This window comes from Carcharodon carcharias, chromosome 13, assembly GCF_017639515.1.
Source record: "Carcharodon carcharias isolate sCarCar2 chromosome 13, sCarCar2.pri, whole genome shotgun sequence".
In the NCBI taxonomy this organism is placed as follows: Eukaryota; Metazoa; Chordata; class Chondrichthyes; order Lamniformes; family Lamnidae; genus Carcharodon; species Carcharodon carcharias.
The window spans coordinates 119663724-119687586 of NC_054479.1; the positions used below are offsets into that span (position 1 = coordinate 119663724).

General features: G+C 39.3%; 2 protein-coding genes across 2 annotated transcripts in view; one reads left to right on the plus strand and one right to left on the minus strand.

The window, feature by feature from the left end:
• The window catches only part of dnajc2 (DnaJ (Hsp40) homolog, subfamily C, member 2), a 42461-nt gene extending 40034 nt beyond the window's left edge, over nt 1–2427 (minus strand). The window contains exon 1 of the mRNA XM_041202916.1: nt 2197–2427. Within this exon, the coding sequence (XP_041058850.1) occupies nt 2197–2251 (55 nt within the window). The 5' untranslated portion in view covers nt 2252–2427. The remainder of the gene's footprint in view (nt 1–2196) is intronic.
• Nucleotides 2428–3903: 1476 nt separating this feature from the next.
• Nucleotides 3904–23570, plus strand: psmc2 (proteasome 26S subunit, ATPase 2). Its single transcript, XM_041202937.1, has 12 exons — nt 3904–4090; nt 9183–9220; nt 11416–11497; nt 14576–14675; nt 16308–16439; nt 16658–16730; nt 19232–19327; nt 19646–19810; nt 20152–20239; nt 21892–22094; nt 22734–22830; nt 23277–23570. The coding sequence occupies exons 1-12, from the start codon at nt 4018–4020 to the stop codon at nt 23432–23434; spliced, it is 1305 nt and encodes a 434-aa protein (XP_041058871.1). The 5' UTR covers nt 3904–4017; the 3' UTR covers nt 23435–23570.
• Nucleotides 23571–23863: the final 293 nt, after the last annotated feature.

Genomic DNA, 23863 nt, shown 5'->3' on the forward strand with positions numbered 1-23863 from the left:
TGATGTTCCAATGGTAGCCTTATTGAAAAAGCATTTTATGAATCTTTTATGAACCAGCTTATGCAGACTATTTTTAATATATTCCTATTAGGCATGCTAATCACTACATAGCTCAGCAAGGGATGAATAAAGAAATGTGGTAAATTAGGTCATTGCATTTTAATTACCTCAGTTCCTGTTTACTGATCCTTCCAGTCTATTATACCTGAGATTCTCAATGGTAATTCATAAGGTAGGGTCAGTAATAATTATTGTCCAGTCAGATAGTTACTGTAAGGTTAACTACATCACATGATGCTCAGTTTTTAATGCAAAAAAAAATGACCATTGTAAAGCCTTGTAACTAAATTGTTTTGTGAACACTCAATTAGCCTATTATTCAAAGAGCAAAGCAATTTACAAATTTAAGTTGCAAAGATCACAAGATAATTGGATAATTTAGTCCATCTTAGTTCACTCGTAAGGCTCCTCTGCTTCTCCCTCCACACAGCTGCAAACTTTCATCCCCGTCACCCCCATCACACTATGCTTTCTTCCTCCATCTCCTTTACCACACTTTCCCATTTCATTTCTTACATTTTACATCTCAGTTTTTGTCAAAGTAGATTTTATGAAGAAAGAAGCTTAAGATTCCAGCAAGGTGGACACTGGAAAAATCAAATCTGGAGATGATAAAAGTATGGTTGATGGTTCCAAGGGCAAAGTCCAAGTTTGGGGATGAGGTGAACAATGTTGCAAATGCAGTAGTGAAAAGGATGTGGGGTTTGAAGCTCAGCTCTGGGTCATTGGAAATTCCAAGGTTTCACAAAGTCTGGTTCAGACAGAATAAGCAGCAGGGTTAGGTTGGGGTGGGGTCTGTAGCAAATAAGCAAATTTTACAAGACGATAATGGCTTTGGTCTTTCTGATTTTCAGTGAGTAGCACTTATGCCCTTAAGTCTTTTTTCATCCATCACAATTCATGGTCAATCTTTTCTGACCTCAAAAGGAAACACATTGGCTCCCTTTCTAAAACTTTTTCCAAGAAACTGATGTCATGAAAGAACAAAAACCCATTTCCCTCCATATCAAATCTCTATAAAACACATGTCAGGTCAAGAACTCAATAGTTGACCAATATATTAAAAACTCTTCCAGTTCTTCTGTTGCAATCTTGGGAAGAATGCAAGGAAAACCCGGTCATTTGGTGATCTTTCTTCTACCTACAACCTCCAACATCACAACTGTTCACTTTTTCTACACAACTGTGGCCGGCAATGCTCTGAACACTTTTCTCATCTTCTGAAGTGCCAAACTTTCATGCTTCTCTGCCTCCCTCATCCTCACGGTATTGCAATCTAGACTGACTGGACTGTCTCCTACATTAACTCATTCCTTTCCAAAAATTCAAAATTCTGGAGCTTCTCACCTTTCCCTATCTTTCCTTCCTTCAATAATCTTTAGTTTTTAAATTTAGTTTTTAAATCATGGCATGCTCTAATCTATTTCCTCCTCTTTTTTACTCCTTACAACTATTATGATTTCCTCCACTAGGGGCCTTGAAAGCTCGTGATTTTCTCAATTTTTTAAAAGAATATGTTCAACTAGTCCGTATTAATTAAAATGGCAATGAAAGAAGTTGCCGTTTGTGTGACTTTCACAATTGGAATGTCCCAAAATGTATTTAATAACGTAGATATGTTCAATTTAATCATTTACATTTATTAAATTTACTCCTGAAGTTCTTATAATATCGGGTTGAAACACAGGTTTAGTGTCTCCTGTTGCAATTTGATAATACCAGTAATTTGGTTTCATTGAACCATCCCTTCACTACTGCAAAATTTAAAAGTACGAAGTACCTTCAACGGACATTATATATCACGGATCGCCACCAGTCTCTTTGGAATTTCCAATTCCATTCTCATCAAGATCAACACATGCTCTAAACCTTGCAAACTGCAATACAGCTGTCTTGGGCAAGCCTCCTAGAACGTGGAGAAATTTAACACCGTTGCACAACTTGGTAACTCAATCACTTGGTAAACTGTGAACAAAGCCTCTGTGAATCAGGCCAGTTTCAGCTGTGTTCAAGGATAGGAGCGTGCACTGTCAGCCTGACTCTTGCTTTACTTTGATCTTTCGGTCCCGGGGCCCAGGACAGACAGAGGCGGCTCTTCCTCTCCCTCCAGCCCAAAACCCCTGCGCAAACTCTTACCTGGCAGGGTTTTAAAGACGGCGGTGGTAAGGCCCTCCTGCGCCTCGCACAGCATCGTTAACCCACTCACTCCCCGGTCACACAAACTCCGTCCACGGGACCATGAAACAGGCTGCAAGCCCCCTTCCCCCCGCTCCGGCTCAGCTCTGAGGGAAAGAGCGGCCACCGCCGGCTCCGCATGGACGCAACAACCGGCCGGCTACCCTCACACTAACATTTCCGGGTCACCAGGACGTCCTCGCTCCTTTTCTCCGTGTGCAACATGTTAACCAATCCGGCCAATTACTGAGGTCTTAAAGAAACGTTCCGGAGAGCAATCCGACTACTGTATGCTGCTGGGAATGCTAGCATTGCGATAACAATAACTTGCATATATATATATAGCGTCGTTAACGTAGAATAGCGTCCTATAGAAACTTCACGGATACAAATTGACACCCAACCAAAGAAGGAATTGTTAAATGGCCAAAGGAGGAGGGGAGCTGGGGTACAGAGGGTTAGGGAGAGAATTCCAGAGTTTGGGACTTTGATGGTTGAAAACACGCTCGGCAGTGCTGGGCAAAGGCAGTGGGTGATGCACAAATCGGTAGACCTGAAACGTTAACTCTGTTTTTCTCTCTACACAGACGCTGGCTATACTGCTGAGTGTTTTTCAACTACATTGTTTTGTTTTTATGTTAGAGCAATGCAGTTACCTGAGGGCTGGAGGAGGTTACAATACGGGCAGCCGTTTTGGATGAGCTAAAGGTGGGAGGCCGGCCAGGAGATTATTGGAATAATGGAGTCTGGGTCAGGTAACAAGGACGTGGATGAGGGATTTAGCGGCAGATGGGCTGATCGGCAAAGGCGTATAAGACGGTCTTTGTAGATGATATGGGGTCAGAAGCACAACTGTGACCATAGAATGCCATGGTTGAAAACAGTCGACTTCAACCTGAGAATTGGCCGGGCAGGAGAACAGAATTGGAAGGGATCAGGATAAAAGCAAAATGTTGGGAAAGGATCAGGAGTTTATGACATGATCAAAGAAGATGACTTTGATGTCCCCAGTGTTTAACTGGAAGAATTTGCGGTCCATCCAAAACAGGATTGACTTGGATAAAGCAGGCTGACAACACAGAGACAGTGGATTTGTCAAGAGAGGTTAAGCTGGATGTTGTGAGACTACATGTGGAAACTGATACTATATACTTAGATGGTGACACGATGGGGCAGCATGCAGGTGGAGAAGAGGGAGAACAAGGATAGATTTGTAGGTCTGCAGAGAAGCCCAGGTGGCCGTAAATCATTGCTAGAAATAGACTAAGATTGAATGGTAAGACTCCTTATCTAACTGTATTCATATAATGTAAATTGACTATCCAATTGGAAGGAACAACAACTTATTCTGAAAAAAAACAACTACTAAATGTTCCACTGCAATGCAATAAAATGCTTTCATCAATACTAACTAAAGTGACCTATGTCTGTGCTTTGGTAGGAACTGCAATAGAAATTGTATCTGAAGGGTCATACAAACTCGAAACGTCAACTCTGTTTCTCTCTCCACAGATGTTGTTAGACCTGCTGAGTTTTTGCAGCATTTTCTGTTTTTGTTTCAAATTCCCAGCATCCACAGTATTTTGCTTTTATCTTAGGAACTGTATAATGTTCCAGTATCTGCTTTGCCCGTCACAAAGATGGCGACGCTAGGAGCAAATTGTCACAGACCGGATATTGGGATGTTGTTTCCGGTGAAGCGCATTTTGAGTTGGGCCTGATAAAGTGCTGTGTAACGCTGCGGCTTTGAGCTGAGGTTGAACAGTGATTGTCATCGTTATCATGCCGGATTATCTGGGAACCGACCAGCGAAAAGCTAAAGAAGAAACTAAAGAAGAAGAGAAGCCGATCCGAGGTGAGTGACGATTTAAACCGGTGATGCCCCCCGGCCCGGAAGGCCTGAGGCCCTGGGAATGGAGTTGGGGACGAGCCGGACAGGATTGGGCAGCAGAGGCCCTATTAATGTGGGAGCTTTGGCCTAATCTTACTGATTTAATTCTAAACATGCGCAATTCCCGAGCAGGAGATATCTCCGGGGGTCGCGGCCATCACTTTTCCCTCAACCAAAACCTATTATCTGATCTTTTAAGTCCTTTCTGTTTGTGGGATTATGCTGTGCCCAAATTGGCTGCCGCGTTTCCCCATTTTACAGTCCAAAAACATTCCAGTTTACTGTGAAACCCTTGTCACCTCTTAAGGTCATGAAACGTGGTATATAAGTGCAAACTTGTTCATTCTTTCCTTTTGTTTAAATGACAGCCTCTCTATTGTTCATACATAATGTAAAGTGTCCTAATGGTAACAAATTTCTATTGTTAATATCTCCTGGGGACCAATAACTTTTAAAAAGAAGTTTGAACTTCTAGTTAATAGCTGAAAGAATGACATGTCAAGATTTCATCTTTTAAATATTTTACTGTAACAAGTAACCCAAAGCACTATTGATTAAACACTTCTTTTTGTAGGCAACTTATATTTTACACTATGCAGAGGAACACGCCCCCTTTTACCCTTAACACCCATCTCACTTCACAAAATTACAGTCCTAATAGCAAAAAGTCCAGTTGTTCCCCGCTGCTGAGAGTTCCTGTATCCCCATTTCGCTTAGTAACTTTGAGTGACCATCTCCAGGTGTTCTTTTCAGTTTTCTTAAATCCACCAGCATCTGTAAAACCTGTTCAATAATTCTTCTTCCCCACACCTACGGCCATGCCGGAACAAATATCCCGGAATCCATAGAAGGCTGTGAGATGTGTCTCTTCGACTACAGACTGTCTTCCTCCTGCATCCAGCTGCGGTAGCTCATAAAGTCAAGCAATCTTTTCTCTCTGCTGACCACACAGAACTTCTGCTGTTTGTGATTTTCATTGATTTGTAGAGAAGCCTGTAACCTGATCTCAAAAATGGCTTCTCTACCCTCTTTGCCCATGGCAATGCGAAACATATTAACCTTGCATCTAGGTAGAAATGTTAATTAACTACCCTTGATTCCATATCCCTTTCATCTTAGAGGGAAATGGACATTTTACAGCATAACTATTTACAGCACCTTTCTGGGACTTTGGGAGACTCAGTCTATTCATGGTAAACTAAGGGACTGATGCCATTGTCTCCAAGTGTAAATACCTTGCATTTTCTTCACAATAAAACAATCTAAGCCTCCCTATGATCTTTAACAATCAAACCACCCAGGCTTATTGTCAGCAGACTGCAGAACAGGTCACATGACCTTTTTTTATCTTACATTTAAAGCTATGGTCCCAAAATCTTATAAATGTCGTAATTGTAACACTATATTGTGTATGGCCACCTTTACATAGCTTAGTTTCAGATATGTAGTTTTAGTGAATAGATTTTGAGATTCTGAACACATTGTTTCTTTAGATTTGTGGGTTCCCATTGGAAATTGTCTGAAATATGCTTGGATTTCAAATACAATAAAAGATAGACTTTTGGGAGTTAATTTGCCTTGAATAAATTAAAGCAAAGTTGATTGGTTTAATGGGTAAGTGCTTACCTGATACAGACCAGAAAACATTAGGTTTGATCCCCAGTCAGACAGCAGTTAGGATGCTAAAATTGTTCATCGGTTAGATAAAGGACAATCAGCCAGAATTGCTATTCAGCATCCATTGTTTGAAGCTATGTGATAACAGAGTTAGCAAAACACTTGCTGTCACTCACTCCTCTGATCCATTGCCTACCTATTAGAGAAATCTAGTATATTTTGATAGACAAACATTAATAAATGTAAGGAAGCTTGGAAGAAAATTTGAAAACCGCTGTATTTGAGATCTGTGTATAGGTTCATGGCTGTTGCCTTTTTTGAACATGGATATATATATAGAGCTGTTATAAATGAAAGCTGAAATATTGTAGGGGTGGGGCAGAAGGGGAAGCCAATGAGTTAAGAGTTCTATGAATTGAATTAAAACTTAAGCCCATTGCAATTATTTTGAGTAACATGGAGGATGGCATGGTGGATGCTGGTGGGTAGGAGGTGGTGGCGGAAATGGGAGGGATGATCTATCTGGCAGAATCAGAACTGGGAAAGACAGCAGTGCAGATAAAACTGTCAGGAGGGAGGGTTTTTTGAATAGTTTTGATTATTGCCCATATATATTTTTAACTTATGCAAATACACCGCATTTTGACTTTTCTTTCGTTATTTTTCTGAAATTTTAAACTCCCATTCCCAGTTCTTATCAGTTCTGCAGAATGTGAGATATGAAATGAATAACATAAAGTACGTTTCATTTTTTGAAAAGAACCTATGGATGATCTTGAAGAAAGAACTTGTATTTTTATCACACATTTCGGTGCTCTGCATTTCAGGAATAACGTACATATGTTGTTGAATCTCATATAAATGTTTAAAATCATCCAGAACAATATTCTGCTTTTCTTTTTAACTGTTATTTTTTGTGTTAACTCTGAAGTTTATCATAGAAGACTTGGAACAGTTCCATATTAACACAACTTACTGTAAGAAACTGCTATTCCTGATTTTTGCAGCAAATATTGGTCTGAATTTTTTCTACTATTCTTAGGCAATGGTTGTGTCTCTGAGCCCTGACTTTTCAGTGGCAGCAAAACAGGCCTACACTTTCCTACGGTGCAGTGGGGAGGACAGGCCTTGCCAAATTTTCCAAAGCAAACTCATCCACTGGTTTCAACTTGACCTCTGAAAAGCATGTGTAGGTTGTCAGACTTTCATGCTGGTTGATTGGACTTAAGCTATCAGCTCACCCCCAGCTCATCCCGATTTTAAATGGGTTGCCATCAAAGCAAGTTCTATAGTATATTTTGTTATTACTTTGTTCCAGTAGTTGGGAGGATTGTTGTTTTATTGGGGGATGAGTCCATGACAGTCTTAATGTTAAAAGCATAACAAAGAAGGTGGCCATTTTTGGTGGTGAAAGCCTCCCACCTATTCCAGTCCATGTTGAATGGGTGGAAGTAGCCGAGTAAGTAGACAGTCTTCCAAGCCTCTCGTACTTTGGAGCAAATATGTAATAACTTCAGTGACACTTATATCCACCGCTGGGTACATGTTAATTCTTCAACTACAGAAGGCCTGGGCCAAATCTCAGTGTTTACCTCCTGCATTGTCAGGGAGTTGGGAAACAAAGGTCATTTGCCGGTTATCATGCCAATCTTTCAGACAACAAAAACTGTAGGGTTTAGTTCATGAAGCAAAAGCAGCATGCAAGCTACTTCACACGGCCCACATTGAGGTGTCCTATAAAAGCAAGTATTTTTTTCTTTCTAACCTTGCCTCATAATTCATCAATTTTACAGTTGTGATCAGCCTTGCTCTTTTCTGGTCCCTTGGTGTTGTTACGGACCGAAGGGAGGCTAATTTTAACAGCATTAATTTCTTCTCTCACCACCGGTCCTTAAACAAAAAGATGTTTTGGTTTGTTCCCCTCTTTATAAGTGGTGGTGTATTTCCCAGCCCCTCGGTTTTGGTGAAATCCAATTTTCTATTAATAACCCCAAAGCAAATTCAAGATAGATGAACTCAGAAGGGTTAGTTTATTTGCATACACTCAAAGTGCAAAAGGAGGGTCGCAATGTCGTTTCCACACTCAGAAAGTAAAGAGAGGGATAAAGAAAAGGTTTTACAGTACAGAGACCACAGAGAAAATAAAAGCAAAATTCTGCGGATGCTGGAAATCTGAAACAAAAACAGAAAATGCTGGAAAAACTCAGCAGGTCTGACAGCATCTGTGGAGAGAGAAACAAAGTTAACGTTTCAAGTCCATATGACTGAAGAAGGGTCGTACAGACACAAAACGTTAACTTTGTTTCTCTCTCTCCACAGATGCTGTCAGACCTGCTGAGTTTTTCTAGCATTTCTGTTTTTGTTACAAGAGAAAATAAATATTGGTTCACAGAATCAAAGTCCAATGATGTATTCCTTCACAGAGGTTGGCGGGCTGAAAACTAATGTAGAATTCACTTTTCTGGTGGTGTGGACTTCACAAGATGAGATAGGCAATGGTACAAAACTTCCAGCAGCAGCATGGTAGATGCGGCCAGGTGTCCAATGTGGGCCAGAGCTCCTTAGGTATGACCTGCTAGTCTGATGTTTGAACAGCAGACTGAGCTTTTCGGTTCAGCAAGGCAATATTACCTGTTCCACATGCCAGAGGCTGATGTCACATGACTCCCACCTCTCAACCATCTTTGATAAAGGATGTGTATCCATCATTCAGATTCCAGAGACTGTTAAATATCTCAGCCATTAGAAATGAAAAAGAAGGTTGCAGGGCCTTTGTCTTAACATACAATCCATCTCCTTCCGGCCAGCCTTGGTTATTAAATGTAGGTGGTCTTTGCAGAGCTGTCTTTGAAGTTGGGCTGTACAGTCCACAGGGGGCCATTAGGATCTCTGAGGAGCTAACAAGGTGTGAGTTTTCCCGAAACTGCCTAGTAGCTTCAGTTGTTCAGGGGATGGTCACAGACAGACCATAAGTTCAGCCATTTTAAAGGTCTTGGTTCAGTTTTAGAATTTTAGAAATAGCATGGCTATGGTTCCTTGTGGGCTATGGCTAATTTTCTTTTGACTTGTATAAGAACAGAAGTAGACATGTCACTTTTCATTAAAGTTGAGATAATCTTTTCTTCTGCCGCTGCTTTTTCTCTCTCCTTTGCCCACCTAGCTAAATCTCCCCTCTCCCAAATTACCCCAGCCTTGGACTAAATGTATATCCCTGACTCTCCCATAGCCCTCACGGAGCTTAGGTCGTAACCTCACAAATATATAAACTTTCATTTTAAATTTATGAATTACTTTCCCTGGAGTTTTATTTCTGAAAGTAGGTTTCGGTGCAATCATTAAATACGTTACTTTTTAGCCAAGTAATTATTCTAGTGATTTTTAGTTGCAGGTAATGTATTTTCATTTCTGATTGGTTATACTTTCTTTTGATTGATTGCAGCATTAGATGAAGGGGATATTGCCCTCCTGAAGACCTATGTAAGTATCCTGATATGTTCAATTGCCGTTTATACATTATTGTAAATTTTAACATTTTTTATAATTATGATGTGCATGTGTGGTTTGTTGCTGTATGCATAATGTTTATAGTTTAGTTCCTTTTTCGATCAAAATTTGTCCCTCATGCTGCTAGCTTTCCTGATTGTTCATCAGATTTACACAGTGAGCAGGTGAACCATAAAGAAAAATAATAAAATCTCATTCTGTCCTCTGGTCTAAACCAAATTGCAATTGAGTTCCTGCAATTGATGTATTGCCTGAGTTAAACAGAAATGATTATCAACCAGGATCTCTTCTTTGATTGCTATCCAAAAAGCCCCTTCAGGTACTCCATATATGTGAGCATTGACTAGAGATAAGATTTGGTTGATTGTGACACTACAAAGTTGAATAGCTTGTCCACATGCACTGTGAAACCTCACACGGCAATTTGGGTGGTGTCTGTTGGATTTGGAACTGGAACACAGCAAGGAATGGGCACAGGAGTAATTTGATAAACAAAAAAAAAATCACTTAAAAGATTGGCCAGGGTGGGGTGCAGTGGTTGCAGTGGCCATGTTTTTTTTCCCCCCTTCTCCTTGGGGAATCCTGTTTTCTGCTTCTCACTTGAAAAATCAACCTCATTATGAAAGAAGTGGCCACACCAACTAGGGTGGGTTTTCAATTGCTTGGACTGGTGGCCAGGTGTGATTGTCTTTTGGACAGCAGGTTTTCAGGCTGGGAAACTTACTTTAACAGAAGAGCCGCTTGAAGGTTGCTGTCTCCCGTCCTACGTTGACCTACCAGCAAGACCTCCAGGGCACTAGAGCCAAGGTCAAGACGAGAGTGAATCTCATACTGAAACTGGCAGGTACCACCTGGGGCAGCAGTGCTCACACACTATGCTTCACTTGCTCTGGTCTGCCCAACAGCAGAGTAGTTTTGCTCAATTTGGTTCAGGAGCTGCAACACAAACGTGGTAGATATCCACCTCCAGGAAGTCATGACGACTATTTTTGGGCTGTTGAGACGAATACTAGCTTCCTGGGCTAGTTCACATTAAACCTCCTTATGTCAGCAGGGAAAACATCCTCCTCAAAGAATACTGTCAGCTGACAGCTAACTAAGCATTCCCATTGACACAGAACCTCAAAAATAAACAAATCCACACACTTGTCTGAAGCACTGTAGTCCCTACTGGAACACACTCTACACCTACACACTGACAACAGCTCCACTTCTTCATGGCACATCTCATGGTTGACTGTAAATGTCGCCAACCACAACTGGGGTGAAGTACCAGGTTTCAGCCTTCCACAGAAAATCTGGAGAACCCTCAAATGCTTGAGGACGGGCCAGGGAAGATGTGGCCACTTGCTGCACAAGTGGAACATGAGGAACAGCTCAAATTGTAACAGTAACCATCCAGTCAGACCGTTGCCTATATACTGAACTTCTTGTCCAGAAAGATCTATTCTAGGTAGCATCACAACCATTCATACTGAGTCAGCTGAAGTCATTGAATAGATTGAAGGTCAACAGCAAATTATTATAACTGCTTCCCCATCCATGCAAATAAAAATGGAAAATGGCTAGGGTTAGTGTCTCTGATTTCCTAGAACCGTTTCCATTGAGATTGTATGGAATAATTATGGTAATCAAGATGACGTGGTTTTTTTTTTGACTCACTCAAAAAGGATTTAACAGTATTGTGATCTTGACAACTTGCACAGGAAGCTTCTCTGACATGTAACGTATATTCCAGCAACACTGCACATTCTCAATAGTAGCATACAACTATGCTGTACGTACATTTTGAGTTAATCAGATCTGGTTATTTCTGAGAAGCCAGTTACACGGTAAGAGGAATACACTATCATGCAAGACTAGAGAAATTAGTTTATGTATGATAATGGTTGAATGAACAAAGAAAAGCTTACAAATAGAGAGGCATTTGAGTGGTATTTTTACTGAGGATGATATGCCTTTCATAAAAATTTAGGCCCCTAAAATCATTAGAAAAGTTAATTTGTTGATTTAATTTTCTAATAGACTGGTAAGGCTGTGCATACCATGGTATCAGATTTAATTGACCAAAATGAGTATTGTTATTAATATCTGGTTAATATCAGTTCAGTGCCTGATTTTGTTGCAGACCTATGACCATCTTGTGCCCCATTTTTCATGTTTTATAGGGTCAGAGTACATATTCCAGACAAATCAAGCAAGTAGAGGATGACATCCAGCAGCTTCTCAAGAAAATTAATGAGCTGACCGGTACGTTTTGAATAAAACCTCTAAAGGCAACTTGCACGATTAGATCTGGGAGTATTACATTCAGTCCTGGGTGCTGCATTTTAGGAAGGATGTGAAGGCATTGGAGAGAGTGCAGAAAAGATTAATGAGAATGATTCCATGGATGAGGAACTTTAGTTATGAAGCTAGATTGGAGAAGTTAGGACTTTTCCTTGGAGAAAAGAGACTTAATAGAATTGAGGGGTCTGAATAGAGCAAACAGGGAGAAACTGTTCCCATTTATGAAAGGACCGAGGACAAGGGCACAAATTTAAAATAATTGGCAAACGAAACAAAAACAATGTGAGAAAAATCATTTTTCACACAGCGAGTGGAGGTTAAGGTCTAGAACGCTTTGCCTAAGTGTATGGTGAAGGCAGGTTCAATCAAAGCATTCAAAAAGGAATTAGACTATTTTCTGAAAAGGAAGAACATGCAGGGTTACGGGGAGAATGGCGCTAAGGGAATTGCTCATTCGGAGAGCTAGTGCAGAAGTGATGAGCCAAGGAGCCTCCACCTGTGCTGGAACGATTCTGTAAATTGCTGATCAAATGCTTGCATCCACTGTTGGATTCAAACATTCAGATAGAGAAAAAATTTGTTTAATATAAATTTTGCTGCTGGCAGTATTTTAATTTAATGTTGTCAGTGTATGTTGTGTTTGATCCAAATAGTTTATTGAAAGCTATCTTCAGATGCAGAATTGCATTAATCTTCTGACCTGATAGACAAATCACAGCATTTCAGTAGAATTACAATGAGCTATTTATTGTAAAGGCTAAGTAATTCCAACTTGGATCAGCTGATATTTACAAACTACTAGGTTAAGTATTATAGTTTACAGGACTTGAGTGTGTCAAGTGATGGCATAATCCCATTGCCAAAATACATTTCATTGGCCTGCTTTCTCTTCCCTCTCACCAGAGTACTGAACTATCTTTCATCTGCTTCACTTCAAACATTCCATTGCATTTTTTCTACATTTTAAAGCCTATTTTTATGCCTCAGTCTTTTTTTATTATTTGTTCATGGGATATGGGCATCGCTGGCTAGGGCAGCATTTATTGCCTATCCCTAATTATCCAAAGGGCATTTAAGAGTCAATCAAATTGCTCTGGGTCTGGAGTGACATGTAGGCCAGACCAGATAAGGACAGCAGATTTATTTCCCTAAAGGACTAATGAAAGTCATGAACAAAGAACTTCCTTATTAAGCTCCCTCTGTAAAGCATGCTTTCATATAACTTAGAATGACGGTGTTGATAGGGGTTACTATAGCTCAAGTATCTAGGCTACAGGGCATGGTTACGTTTGAATCAAATGTAATTTGAACCAAATTTATTGAATGACTCTCAAATAAAGAAATTACAACACAATTCCACTTTTTGTAGCTTTAGCACAAATCAGAACCTATGCAAATTGCACATGAATTAACAGGCAAATTATACTAAAAATAAAAAGTTAAATCTCATTTTAAATAATTGATTTAGCAAAGATGCATGTTATGCAACTAAAAGCATTCGCATCTCTCCCTGCACAAATGTGGCACTATGTTGCCACACAGTTCCACAATATGCTGTTCTTTACTCACACAGGGTAGATCAGGAGTCCTAGCCAACAACAGCTTTCACCTCAGAGTTTCATGAGTACAATTATCAGCTAGGCATATTTCTATGAAGCCTCTTTCCCAACCTTTCAGAGTTCCCTTTCAACTGACCAATCAATAATGTCCCGATTCTTGGTTTGGCCACTTATGGGAAAAGACCCAGTTTTTAGCATCTCCGAGCTATTAACAAACTGTAGCCAGTTTGCAAAGTACCCTTCCAAGAGCTTCTGTCTCCTTTTCTGTCAAACAGAAAAACTGACCTTTTCCTGAAAGTGATTTTCTTCTCTGCTCAAGAATTGTGTTCCTCCTCCTGTTTCTATCTGCTTTCTGTGTCTGTGTTTATGTGCTGATTGCCTTCATCCCCTGCCCAGCCCCGCTCCACTCCGCTTGTAGCTCTCCTTCATGTTTGAGAGCGACGTGGCTTCTTTCTTTACTTGCTTCCTTGTGGTACTGTTTCCAGGTCATGGGTCACCAGATTACACAGACCAGTATTTATTATTATCCAAGAAAATTAGAATTGATCCCTTTACAATTGATGCAAACTCTTAAAAGTCCTTTGCAAACATTCTTAAATACAATTACAGGTTCTACAGACATTTTAAAGAAATTACAAATCTCCTTATGGTGCAGTTTCCAGGTCAGAGGTCATCACGCCATTCATTGTAGGATATGGCGGCTTTGATCCATTGGTTGTGGACTCACTTTTAACTCTGTTTTAGGCAAATTTGACTTCTTGCTAATTTGATTATACTACAACACTCTTTAGTTTTTCATTTTGTAATGTTTTACAGCATCTGTCTGGTTTAATTGGAGAAAAAAAAGAGAAGTTGCCTGGTTATTTGAAATGCCAACACTGTAAGGATAACCCTCCTTGAAATTAATTTCAGATTTCAAAAAGTTAATTGTTCATCTTCCACATGGCATGCTGTGATTTCTCTTATCAAAACTCCTAGCTGTTCTTAGTGAGTGTTTTAAGTATTATGAATGCTAATGTTTGCATTGCGCGTAATATACTAGTAGTTGTTTGAAAATTTTCTTGACACCATCTGAACCATGTTTAATTTAACATTCTTCTAAGTTTGGTTACTTACAACCTAATATGTGTCCAATATTCTTTCACAAATATTTGACATTCAAAGGAATGTCACTAGACTGCAGCAGTTCAAGAAGGCAGCTCACAACCACTTTCTCAAGGGCAATTAGGGATGTGCAACAAATGCTACCATTGCCAGTTGATGTTCACATCCCATGAAAGACTAATTTTTTTAAAATTAAGATCACATGAATTGTAGCGTGTAATCTGATATTTTTGAAAATCACAATCCGGGAGAGTGATGGTTTAATACCTATTCAGAAATTATTTCTTTTTTTACGTGTACAATTTATTTTTTCCAATTTTACTTTGCTCAAAATGATAAGTTAATACATTTTTAAAGACTGAATTCTTATGTGTAGGTATCAAAGAGTCTGACACTGGTCTGGCTCCTCCAGCGCTATGGGATCTGGCAGCAGACAAACAGACTCTGCAAAGTGAGCAACCTTTGCAGGTTGCAAGGTATGAAATTTAAAATTACCTTCAAACTGAAAAAGAAAGTTCTGAATTTCCCAAATTTTGTTGAGACTTTTTCATTCTTTCCACGTGGAACTTGGACTCGTCAATATCCTTAATTCAACTGTTTTTCGTTCCTTGTGAATAGGTAGTATAGTATTTTTGAACTAATTTGTTTCCATGGTGTCTTCCATTCCTGCCTCGTAACCTTATCTGCAGGTTGTTGAAGAAAAATTGGCCAACATGATGTTGTAACTTGAGATGCTGGCATTAATTAAAATTTATGTAGGATATTGTTGGGTGAACATGGAAAAATTATTGTCTCTGCTTGGGAAGTCATTGCTGAGGCATTATATTAAAATTGTGATTGAGGGTGAAGAGAGAGGGCGGGAGTTTTTATTTTGTTTACAATGTTAGAAATTGGAATGCTTTGCGATGGGGAGTAGTTGAGGCAAAGACAGTTGCATTTTAAGGGAAAGTAAATAAACAATTGGGGAAAAAAGAAAGATGCACATTAGGGCAGTGCATTTGTTTGGATTGTTTTGATAAAAAAACCAAATGGCCTTCTCCCATGGTTCCAGATACAGCTAGAGATAAATTGAAGACTAATAGTTGCTGGAAACAACATAGAATGGAGGAACTTTTGACATTAATTCAGAGTCATAGTACCTATTGTTACTAAGGCATATTACTCTTACAGAGCAGAGGTGTGTAAGGAACAGAGATTTTTGTACTCCCTGTACTGACACTAGTGCACATAAATTTTTAGAAACGGACATCCTTCCATTTTCCTCATCTTCCATGCCATAACAAAAATGTCTGTGATGTGATATTGTTCACATGATAATGACTACATTCTGATAAGTCTGAGACTCAATAGTTACCAAATAAACTATTTGAATCTGAGGAAATGTACATGAGGGAGCAATTAACTTTAGATTAAAAACCTCTTTTTGAACTTGAAGGTAAGAAAGTTGATTCCTCTTTGATTGTCTATGATAAAATACTCCAAGAGGAATAAGGTGAATGAGAACTGTTTTTTCCCCTTTGTAACCCACATTTTTACTGTTGTTAATGTGGACAGTCAGCCTATCACCAGCCTTCAAGGTATCCCTCCAGACTAGAACTGGTCCACAGAAAACTAAAATCTCTAATTGAGCAAGTTCAGAAAATACCAATTAATGAATCATAGACATGAGTCTCAGTTCTGTCTTCATTTACACTACAGATTGCTATATTTTTAAATTGTCATGAGTTCCTCACATCATAAGCAGCATCAATTGACTGATCATTCATTCAAGTGATGAATGTTTATATGAACTTGAAGAAATTCAATGGAAAGTGTTATATTTTTCTTATCTTGGCAGTGTACCAGTCTGGTGGATAGTGGACATGTCTAGCAAACAAAACTTTCGGATATTGACCCCTATTTTTGTGTAGTTAATTTTAGGATATCCTGACTTTCATGCAGAATTAATGTCACTTGTTTAGACTGCCATGCTTCAGAAGATTGTGTTTTGAGACTTTTTAAGAGGAGTCTAATGTTGCTATAAATTTTAATCCAAGCCTACATTATATATTGTCACTTGCTGAAGCTTAATAAAGAGATAAATAAGAATGCACTGTTACTTTTTGTAGATGTACAAAGATCATTAATGCAGATTCAGAAGATCCCAAGTACATCATCAATGTGAAGCAGTTTGCAAAATTTGTGGTCGATTTGAGTGACCAGGTGGCTCCCACTGACATTGAGGAAGGAATGAGAGTTGGGTATGAATAATATCTTCTAATTTTACGTGCCGGCAGATATGCACTTCTTGTATGATATGGAGAATTTTATATATTTTAATTTTATCAAATTTAAGATTGCTTCAGAATCACGATTGCATTAATCATTTTATACCTGTTATAATCAACAAATAATCATTATAAAACTATTTTATTTCAAACTGCGCCACCATTTTAATAAATTTTTTAAAATTTCACAGTGTGGATCGAAACAAGTATCAAATCCATATTCCACTGCCTCCAAAGATTGATCCCACAGTTACCATGATGCAAGTAAGTCCGACAGCAACAACTTGCATTTATATAGTGCCTTTAGCTTGGTATAATGTCCTGCATATTGCAGGAGTGTAATCAGACAGTAATTCACACTGAGTCAAAGATGGACTGGTGAGGTAGGATTTAAGGTCCAGAGGACAGAGGCATAATGGTTTAAGAAGTGAATTCTAGAGCTTGGGGCTAAAACAGCTGAAGGCAGGGTTGTCATTAGCATGGTGAAGAAAATGATGGATCAGCAGAGGCCAAAGATGATGGAATACATAGTTTTCCGTGCAGTGTGAGGTTAGGGGGGTGGGGAGGCCATGGAGGAATTAGGAATTTTTAACACAAGGATGATCATTTTAAAAAGGTTATGGGGACCAGAAAACAATGTAGGTCAGTAAGCACAGGGGTGATAAGTGAACAGGACTTGATGCAAGTCAGCACCTTCCAAACCATTACCTACTGCCCTAATTCTTCTAGGTGGTAGAGGTGCATGGGGAGGCCATATCATCATGGCTTGGAAATGTATCACCATTCTCTTGTCATGTTGACTCAAAATCTTGAAAATGCCTACCTAACAGCACTGTGGATGCACCTACACCACCTAGACTACAGTGGTTCAAAAAGGTGACTCACCACCACCTTCTCTAGCAATTAGGGATGGGCAATGTATACTGGCTTTGCCAACATGCCCATGCCACATACATGGACAAAAAAAGATATTTGGATGAGCTCAAGTTTATGGAGGGTGGAAGATGAGAGGCCAGCTAGGAGAACATTGAAATAGTCATCAAAAGCATGAGCAAAAGCAAAGCAGCAGCTGGACAGGGGCAGAGACTAGTGATATTACAGAGGTGGAGGTAGGCGGCGTTGTTGATGGAGAAGATATGGGTTTGGAAGCCCAACTCCGAGTCAAGTAAGATAACAAGGTTACAGGTGGTTTGGTTCAGCCAGGGACAATGGCCAGGAAAGCAGATATAGAATCTGTAGCTAGTGAATAGTTTGTGGTCAGGCCAAAGACAATAGCTTCAACCTTTTCAGTGTTTAATTGGCAGGAATTTCAGCTCATCCAGGACTGGATATCGTTGAGTAGTTTGACAAATAAGAGGCAGTGGAGTGGCCAAGTGAGGTGATGGTGAGCCAGAGCTAGGTTGTAGCTGCACTGTCAGTGTACATGTGAGAACTGGCTTAAAACACAAATGTTCAGATGATAGACTCTTGGTCTCCAGAGTTTAACTGCAGGGGCAGGAAGAAAAGCTATTGGAGGAGATACTTTGGCTGTGCCTGTATAGTTAAGAATGGAATCAGCTAGGCAAAGGTGGTGAAGCTTTGAGAAGGATGGTGTGGTCATCTGTGTAGCAAAGGCTGCAGACAGATCAAGAAGGATAATGCACCACAGTTGCATAGGATGTCATTTGGGAGTTTGATTTGGGCTATTTCATTTCCGTGTTGAAGTAGAAACCTGATTGGAGAGATTCAAACTTGGAACTGTGACAGGTGGGACTTGGAGATGGGGCAGTCATTTGTAAGGACAGCATGTAAACACATTTCTTTTTAGGCATGAAGAGGTGGATGATTCAGAGTTGAAAGGAAGGGGGAACAATACCCGAGGAGAGGCAACCAGAGAACTTGGTTGTATTCCAGTGCAGTTTTAATGGTTATCTTAGATACATTTATAATACTTCAGGCTCCTCTAATAAAACTCAGAGAATGTTAACTAGATATCATCAGTTTCAAAACACCATAACAAAATATTATTGTCAAGGCCACTGTTATTTTCAAGTATAAATACTAATTCAGAAATGGAGCTCTCATATAGGTTACATTGATTTTTTTAAACACCTTACCTAGCGGCCTCAGTAATCTTTCCAGCTCAGTATTGCAAGCGTTACTAATCTGTTCAATTCTACAGTCAGTATATGACTATTTGATCTTGAGATAAAAACAAAAAGCTGTGGATGCTGGAAATCCAAAACAAAAACAGAAACAGAAATACCTGGAAAAACTCAGCAGGTCTGGCAGCATCGGCGGAGAAGAGCACAGTTGACGTTTCGAGTCCTCATGACCCTTCAACAGAACTGTGCTCTTCTCCGCCAATGCTGCCAGACCTGCTGAGTTTTTCCAGGTATTTCTGTTTTTGTATTTGATCTTGAGGTTTGTCATTGTATTTGGAATCAAACTTGAATATTTAGAGAAGGTTTTACGGCTAGAGGGATATATTATATTATTGGTGCCACACCACATTTTGTTTCAGTTTGCTCTTTCCATTGAACCAGTAGAAGTAGAAGAGTGATCACCTTAATTTTGTAAACTAGCCTTTACTACTTCTGGAATTTTTATTGTTGACCTAGTTGTTTTTTTTTGAGGTACTTAATTAACCAAGTGTTTAAACCTGTGGGACTGTAATAATTTGATTCCCTTTACTCCTCTCCAGAATACTATTAACAAGTTGTAAAAATTTATTAAGAGGGTAAATTTGAATCAATTAAATAGTCAATTCTTCAATGCATTTTCAGGTGGAAGAAAAGCCAGATGTGACCTACAGTGATGTTGGTGGCTGCAAAGAACAGATTGAGAAATTAAAGGAGGTTGTGGAAACTCCTTTGCTGCATGTAAGTATATATCTGGTGTGAAATAACATAGCATAAATTGCTTAGGATTTACTAGATTTTAAGATCCAGTTTGATTGTGCAGTAATGTCAGTATTTTTGTCCATTGCAAACAACAATTGTGGGGGGAAAAAAATACAACCCCAAGTAAATGGGTATGTAAATAGCCAACTAACTGGGAAATTGTACACTTTTTTGGTATTGCTTTTTCTATTTCAACATCATAGCTACCACAGCTTTGTCCTACAATTCTGCTGAATAAAAGAGTAATACTGGTCAAGAAAGAATTTATAATAACTCTCCAGTCTGTTTGACTTGCAGCCAGAGCGTTTTGTGAACCTTGGTATCGAACCACCAAAGGGAGTGCTGCTATTTGGGCCACCAGGAACAGGCAAAACTCTCTGTGCACGAGCTGTAGCAAACAGGACGGATGCCTGCTTCATAAGAGTAATTGGATCTGAACTGGTGCAGAAGTATGTTGGGGAGGTAATGACTAATAACATTTATTACACTTCTCTTCCAGTGGTGTGAGATCTGATGAACCAAGCCCTACTCTATTAGTTGTATACATATTCTACGCTGACGCTGCAATGCAGCGCTTGGGTAGTGCTTTTGTCTCTCAGGATCTGTCCTTTACACAAGACATCGAAGCAAATCTTTCAATTTTGATCACCCATTTCAGGTCATTCTAGTTAATAGTTTGCTGAATCCTTTCTTGTAATTTCATACAAGTAAAAACAAATCTACTTAAAGGTGACCTCTCCCACATTATTACAGAACTAGAACTGTTCAAGATATACTTAACAATAACTTTTTATTGCATTTAGGGTGCTCGAATGGTTCGTGAACTTTTTGAGATGGCCAGAACAAAGAAGGCTTGTTTAATATTCTTTGATGAGATTGATGCAATTGGAGGTACTTATATGTCTTTTCTTTAGAGAAGCGGGTGTTTCAGGGCTAAATGACAATTTGAAGATATATGAATATAGTTGATTTAAAAAGTAAATAGACTGAGCAAATGGTACCATTTCATTAGATACTGACAGTAATCTGGAAACTGTTTATTTCAGCAAACTTTGGCACCATCAACACAATTATAAACGAGAATAACTAATGTGTTTCCTTACTGAAATCTCAAGCAGCCAATTTATCAAATGAAGGAACTAACTCAGAGTATATTAATAAGCCTTTTCAATGACTAATTTATGTTGTGATTTGATAGAATAAGACATGAAGGATATTCTGCAAATTAGGTTAAGTAATTCAGTTTTACAGAATGATCCAATTTGAGAGATTTTTAATATCTTATTTGAGCTTTTGTGCTCACAGTAATTTGTCAGTGTTCATAATGTTTTGATATGTCTTTTCAAGAATAATTTGAAATTCCACATCCTTTTGTGAAGTGATAAATTTGAAAAGCTTAGCAAATATTCTGAACCTAAGGGGGCCATTTTAACCCCAAAAATAGGTGGGTTAGGGTCGAGTGAGATGTAAAAAGTGTTTTAAAACATTTCAGACCTGACCCCTACTAGCCTTCAGTTCACCCAGTTCTGGGTTTAATGGTGGTGGAACAGAAGGCGGGAAGCCAACATGCTGTCAAAAGACAGGTTGGTCATGTAAATATGACCTAATATGCTTTACTTGATTGAAATATCCTGAGGGGTCTTGACAGGGTGGATGTAGAGGATGCTTCCTCTTGTAGAAGAATTTAGAACTACGGGTCACTATTTAAAAATATGGGATCACCCATTTAAAACAGGGATGAGGCAAAAATTTTTCACTGAGGGTCATGAGTCTTTGGCACTCTCTTCCTGAAAAGGTGGTGGAAGTAGAGTCTTTGAATATATTAAAGCAGAGGTGGATAGATTCTTGGTAACCAAGGGGCTGATAGGTTATCGATGGTAGGTGGGATGCAGATTTCAGGTTACAACAGATCAGCCATGATCTTAATAAATGGTGGAGCAGGCCCAAGGGGTGAATAGCCTACTCCTTGTTCATATGTTAACCCTGATCAGCTGAGTTTCCCAGACCTTAAGAAACCAGATGGCCCAAGGGAGACAAGTACTGCTTTTTCAGAGAAAAATTATGTGCTGTTTCAACACTGCATGTGGGACAAGAGGAGCAAGAGTGCTTCCTCCCAGCCCACCAAGCTACCTGCTTCCCTGCCATTGAAAGCCACACATCCCCACTAGCATCTATGGACTCCCTACCTTCGCCAGCAAACTCTAGTGCTCCCTGTGTGAAAGCCTTTCAATCAGGCTGACTTCTGGATGGATATCTAGTTTAATTTAAAAGAAAAAGACACACCCTATGGAGTCAAAACTTCATGTTGGAAAACCCAGACTTCAAGGTTTCCAACCCCCTTATGAAATCCAGCTGTCACTATCTGGACCTAAACGTCTCTTCTGGTTGACCACTTTTTTTTCATAAGATGTATAACACTACCACAATTATAAAGCGACAGACCAACGTTCAAAAATAATTTGGCTACATAGCCTATTTTCTGTATTTCAAACCTAATCCCGCAAGGGTATTAGCATTTGATAATTTATTCTCTTTCCTCCAAGGTGCTCGTTTCGATGATGGTGCTGGTGGTGACAATGAAGTTCAACGAACAATGCTGGAGCTCATTAACCAACTTGATGGTTTTGATCCCAGGGGCAACATTAAAGTACTAATGGCCACAAACAGGCCTGATACATTAGATCCAGCCCTAATGAGACCTGGACGTTTAGACCGCAAAATTGAATTCAGTTTACCAAATCTTGAGGTATGGAAATATGTTGCCAAATACATTTGGAAAATTAGTGAAAATATTTTTTATATATTATATATATATTTTATATATATATCTATCTATATATATGTATATGTATATGTATATATATATATTATATATCTATGGTCGTAATATTGCTACACTACATGTCACCTGATTTCCAGCCAGTTTTGCCCTATAAATGTTTCTGCAGTAATTAAAACCATTAAAAATGAAAAATTGGACATTTATTTTACTATTCTTTCCAGCTGTAAAGTATAAAGGTATTGCACATAAGTGCTTCCCAAACTTTTTCCCCACTGGGACCGCAATTCGAGGCTTCAAAATTGCCGTGCCCCTTCAGTGGGAGCGGGGAATGTGAGAGAGACCTATGACAGCAGTTTTTTCTAATTTTCACATTTTTTAAAACTTATTTTCAGTTGCCTTTCTGAAGTAGGTCCAGGCTTCATTCACCATTTTTAAAAAGCGAGTATTTAAAGGGGCCTCCCTGCTGTTAACTTTCAGTCGGAGCTCCGCAGCAGCTGTTGCTGCTACAGAGCTCAGGAACCCAGAATGTCATCTTGTGACCCCCCCAGTTTGAGTAACCCTGGCATATAAACCACAGTTTATTTGTTTGATTTTTCATTTCAGGGCCGAACTCATATTTTTAAAATCCATGCACGTTCCATGAGTGTGGAGAGGGAAATAAGGTTTGAATTGCTTGCTCGACTGTGTCCTAATAGTACAGGTAGGTTAAGTAAAGTATATTTTAAATCAATTTCTAAAACACAATGAACTTTTTCATTTTGAAGTTGTTTAGATCTGAATGTTTATAAGTGTTAATAGATGATGGAATCTCTTATAGCTGGTCTTGGGTACTACTGCTGTGGGCATTTTAAATACCCATTGGTTGTAACAAAGCCTTGAGATTGCTAGGATGATGAATTGTCCTTTTACCTCTGAAGTCCACAAACCCTTGATTCAAATGCAGGGTGTAACCAACTGACACAGAATGATGCTGGGATTTTGAATGTGGTGAAAATCTCCCTATCTATTGGCTGTACGGGTCCTACATGAAATTACTTTGGCCAGCCCTGTTAGATGATTCTTTAGCACAACAGTAATGACTATGATGGAATAACATAAAATGAAGTGATTTTATCAAGCTTCATGATATTCTCCACTTCTTTACAGGAGCTGAGATCCGCAGTGTTTGCACTGAAGCTGGAATGTTTGCTATCAGAGCACGTCGAAAAATTGCTACTGAGAAAGATTTCTTGGAAGCTGTAAATAAAGTTATCAAGTCCTATGCCAAGTTCAGTGCTACTCCAAGATACATGACCTACAATTAATTCAGTCATAGTTTCTTTCTCTGTGTGACTGTAATATTTGCATTCTGTAACTGTGCTTTTGACTAGCTGTAATAAGTTTAATGAAGATCATTTTCACAAATTTGTTGTTCCAGTACAAATAAAAACTTAAATTTAATGCACCAGTCTGGTAACTGCTACAAACAGGTTAATAGTAAAAAATGCACGATTTTATACAAGGGCTGTAAAATCCTGTGGGTAGCCTTCCTGCCATCTATCCCCCAACCTCTGAAATTTTACAGGGGTTGGGAGAAGCGTTGGATGGCCTGCCTACCCTTGGGCCTATTAATCATGGTGGGGGAAGGCCTATGATATGTGGGAAGCCCAGCAACTTTAGCTGTGCAGGCTGGTGTCAGACAAGGCGGGGGGAGGGATCCCCTTGGGCCCAATAGAGGAATCTCCCAAGGTCAT

Excerpts from the sequence above, each read along its gene's own strand:
- psmc2 (XM_041202937.1), top strand. The coding sequence starts at position 4,018 with ATGCCGGATTATCTGGGAACCGACCAGCGAAAAGCTAAAGAAGAAACT. Across the intron at positions 19,811-20,151 it reads TGCAGAAGTATGTTGGGGAG|GGTGCTCGAATGGTTCGTGA; the intron begins GTAATGACTAAT and ends TATTGCATTTAG. Across the intron at positions 22,831-23,276 it reads ACTGTGTCCTAATAGTACAG|GAGCTGAGATCCGCAGTGTT; the intron begins GTAGGTTAAGTA and ends ACTTCTTTACAG.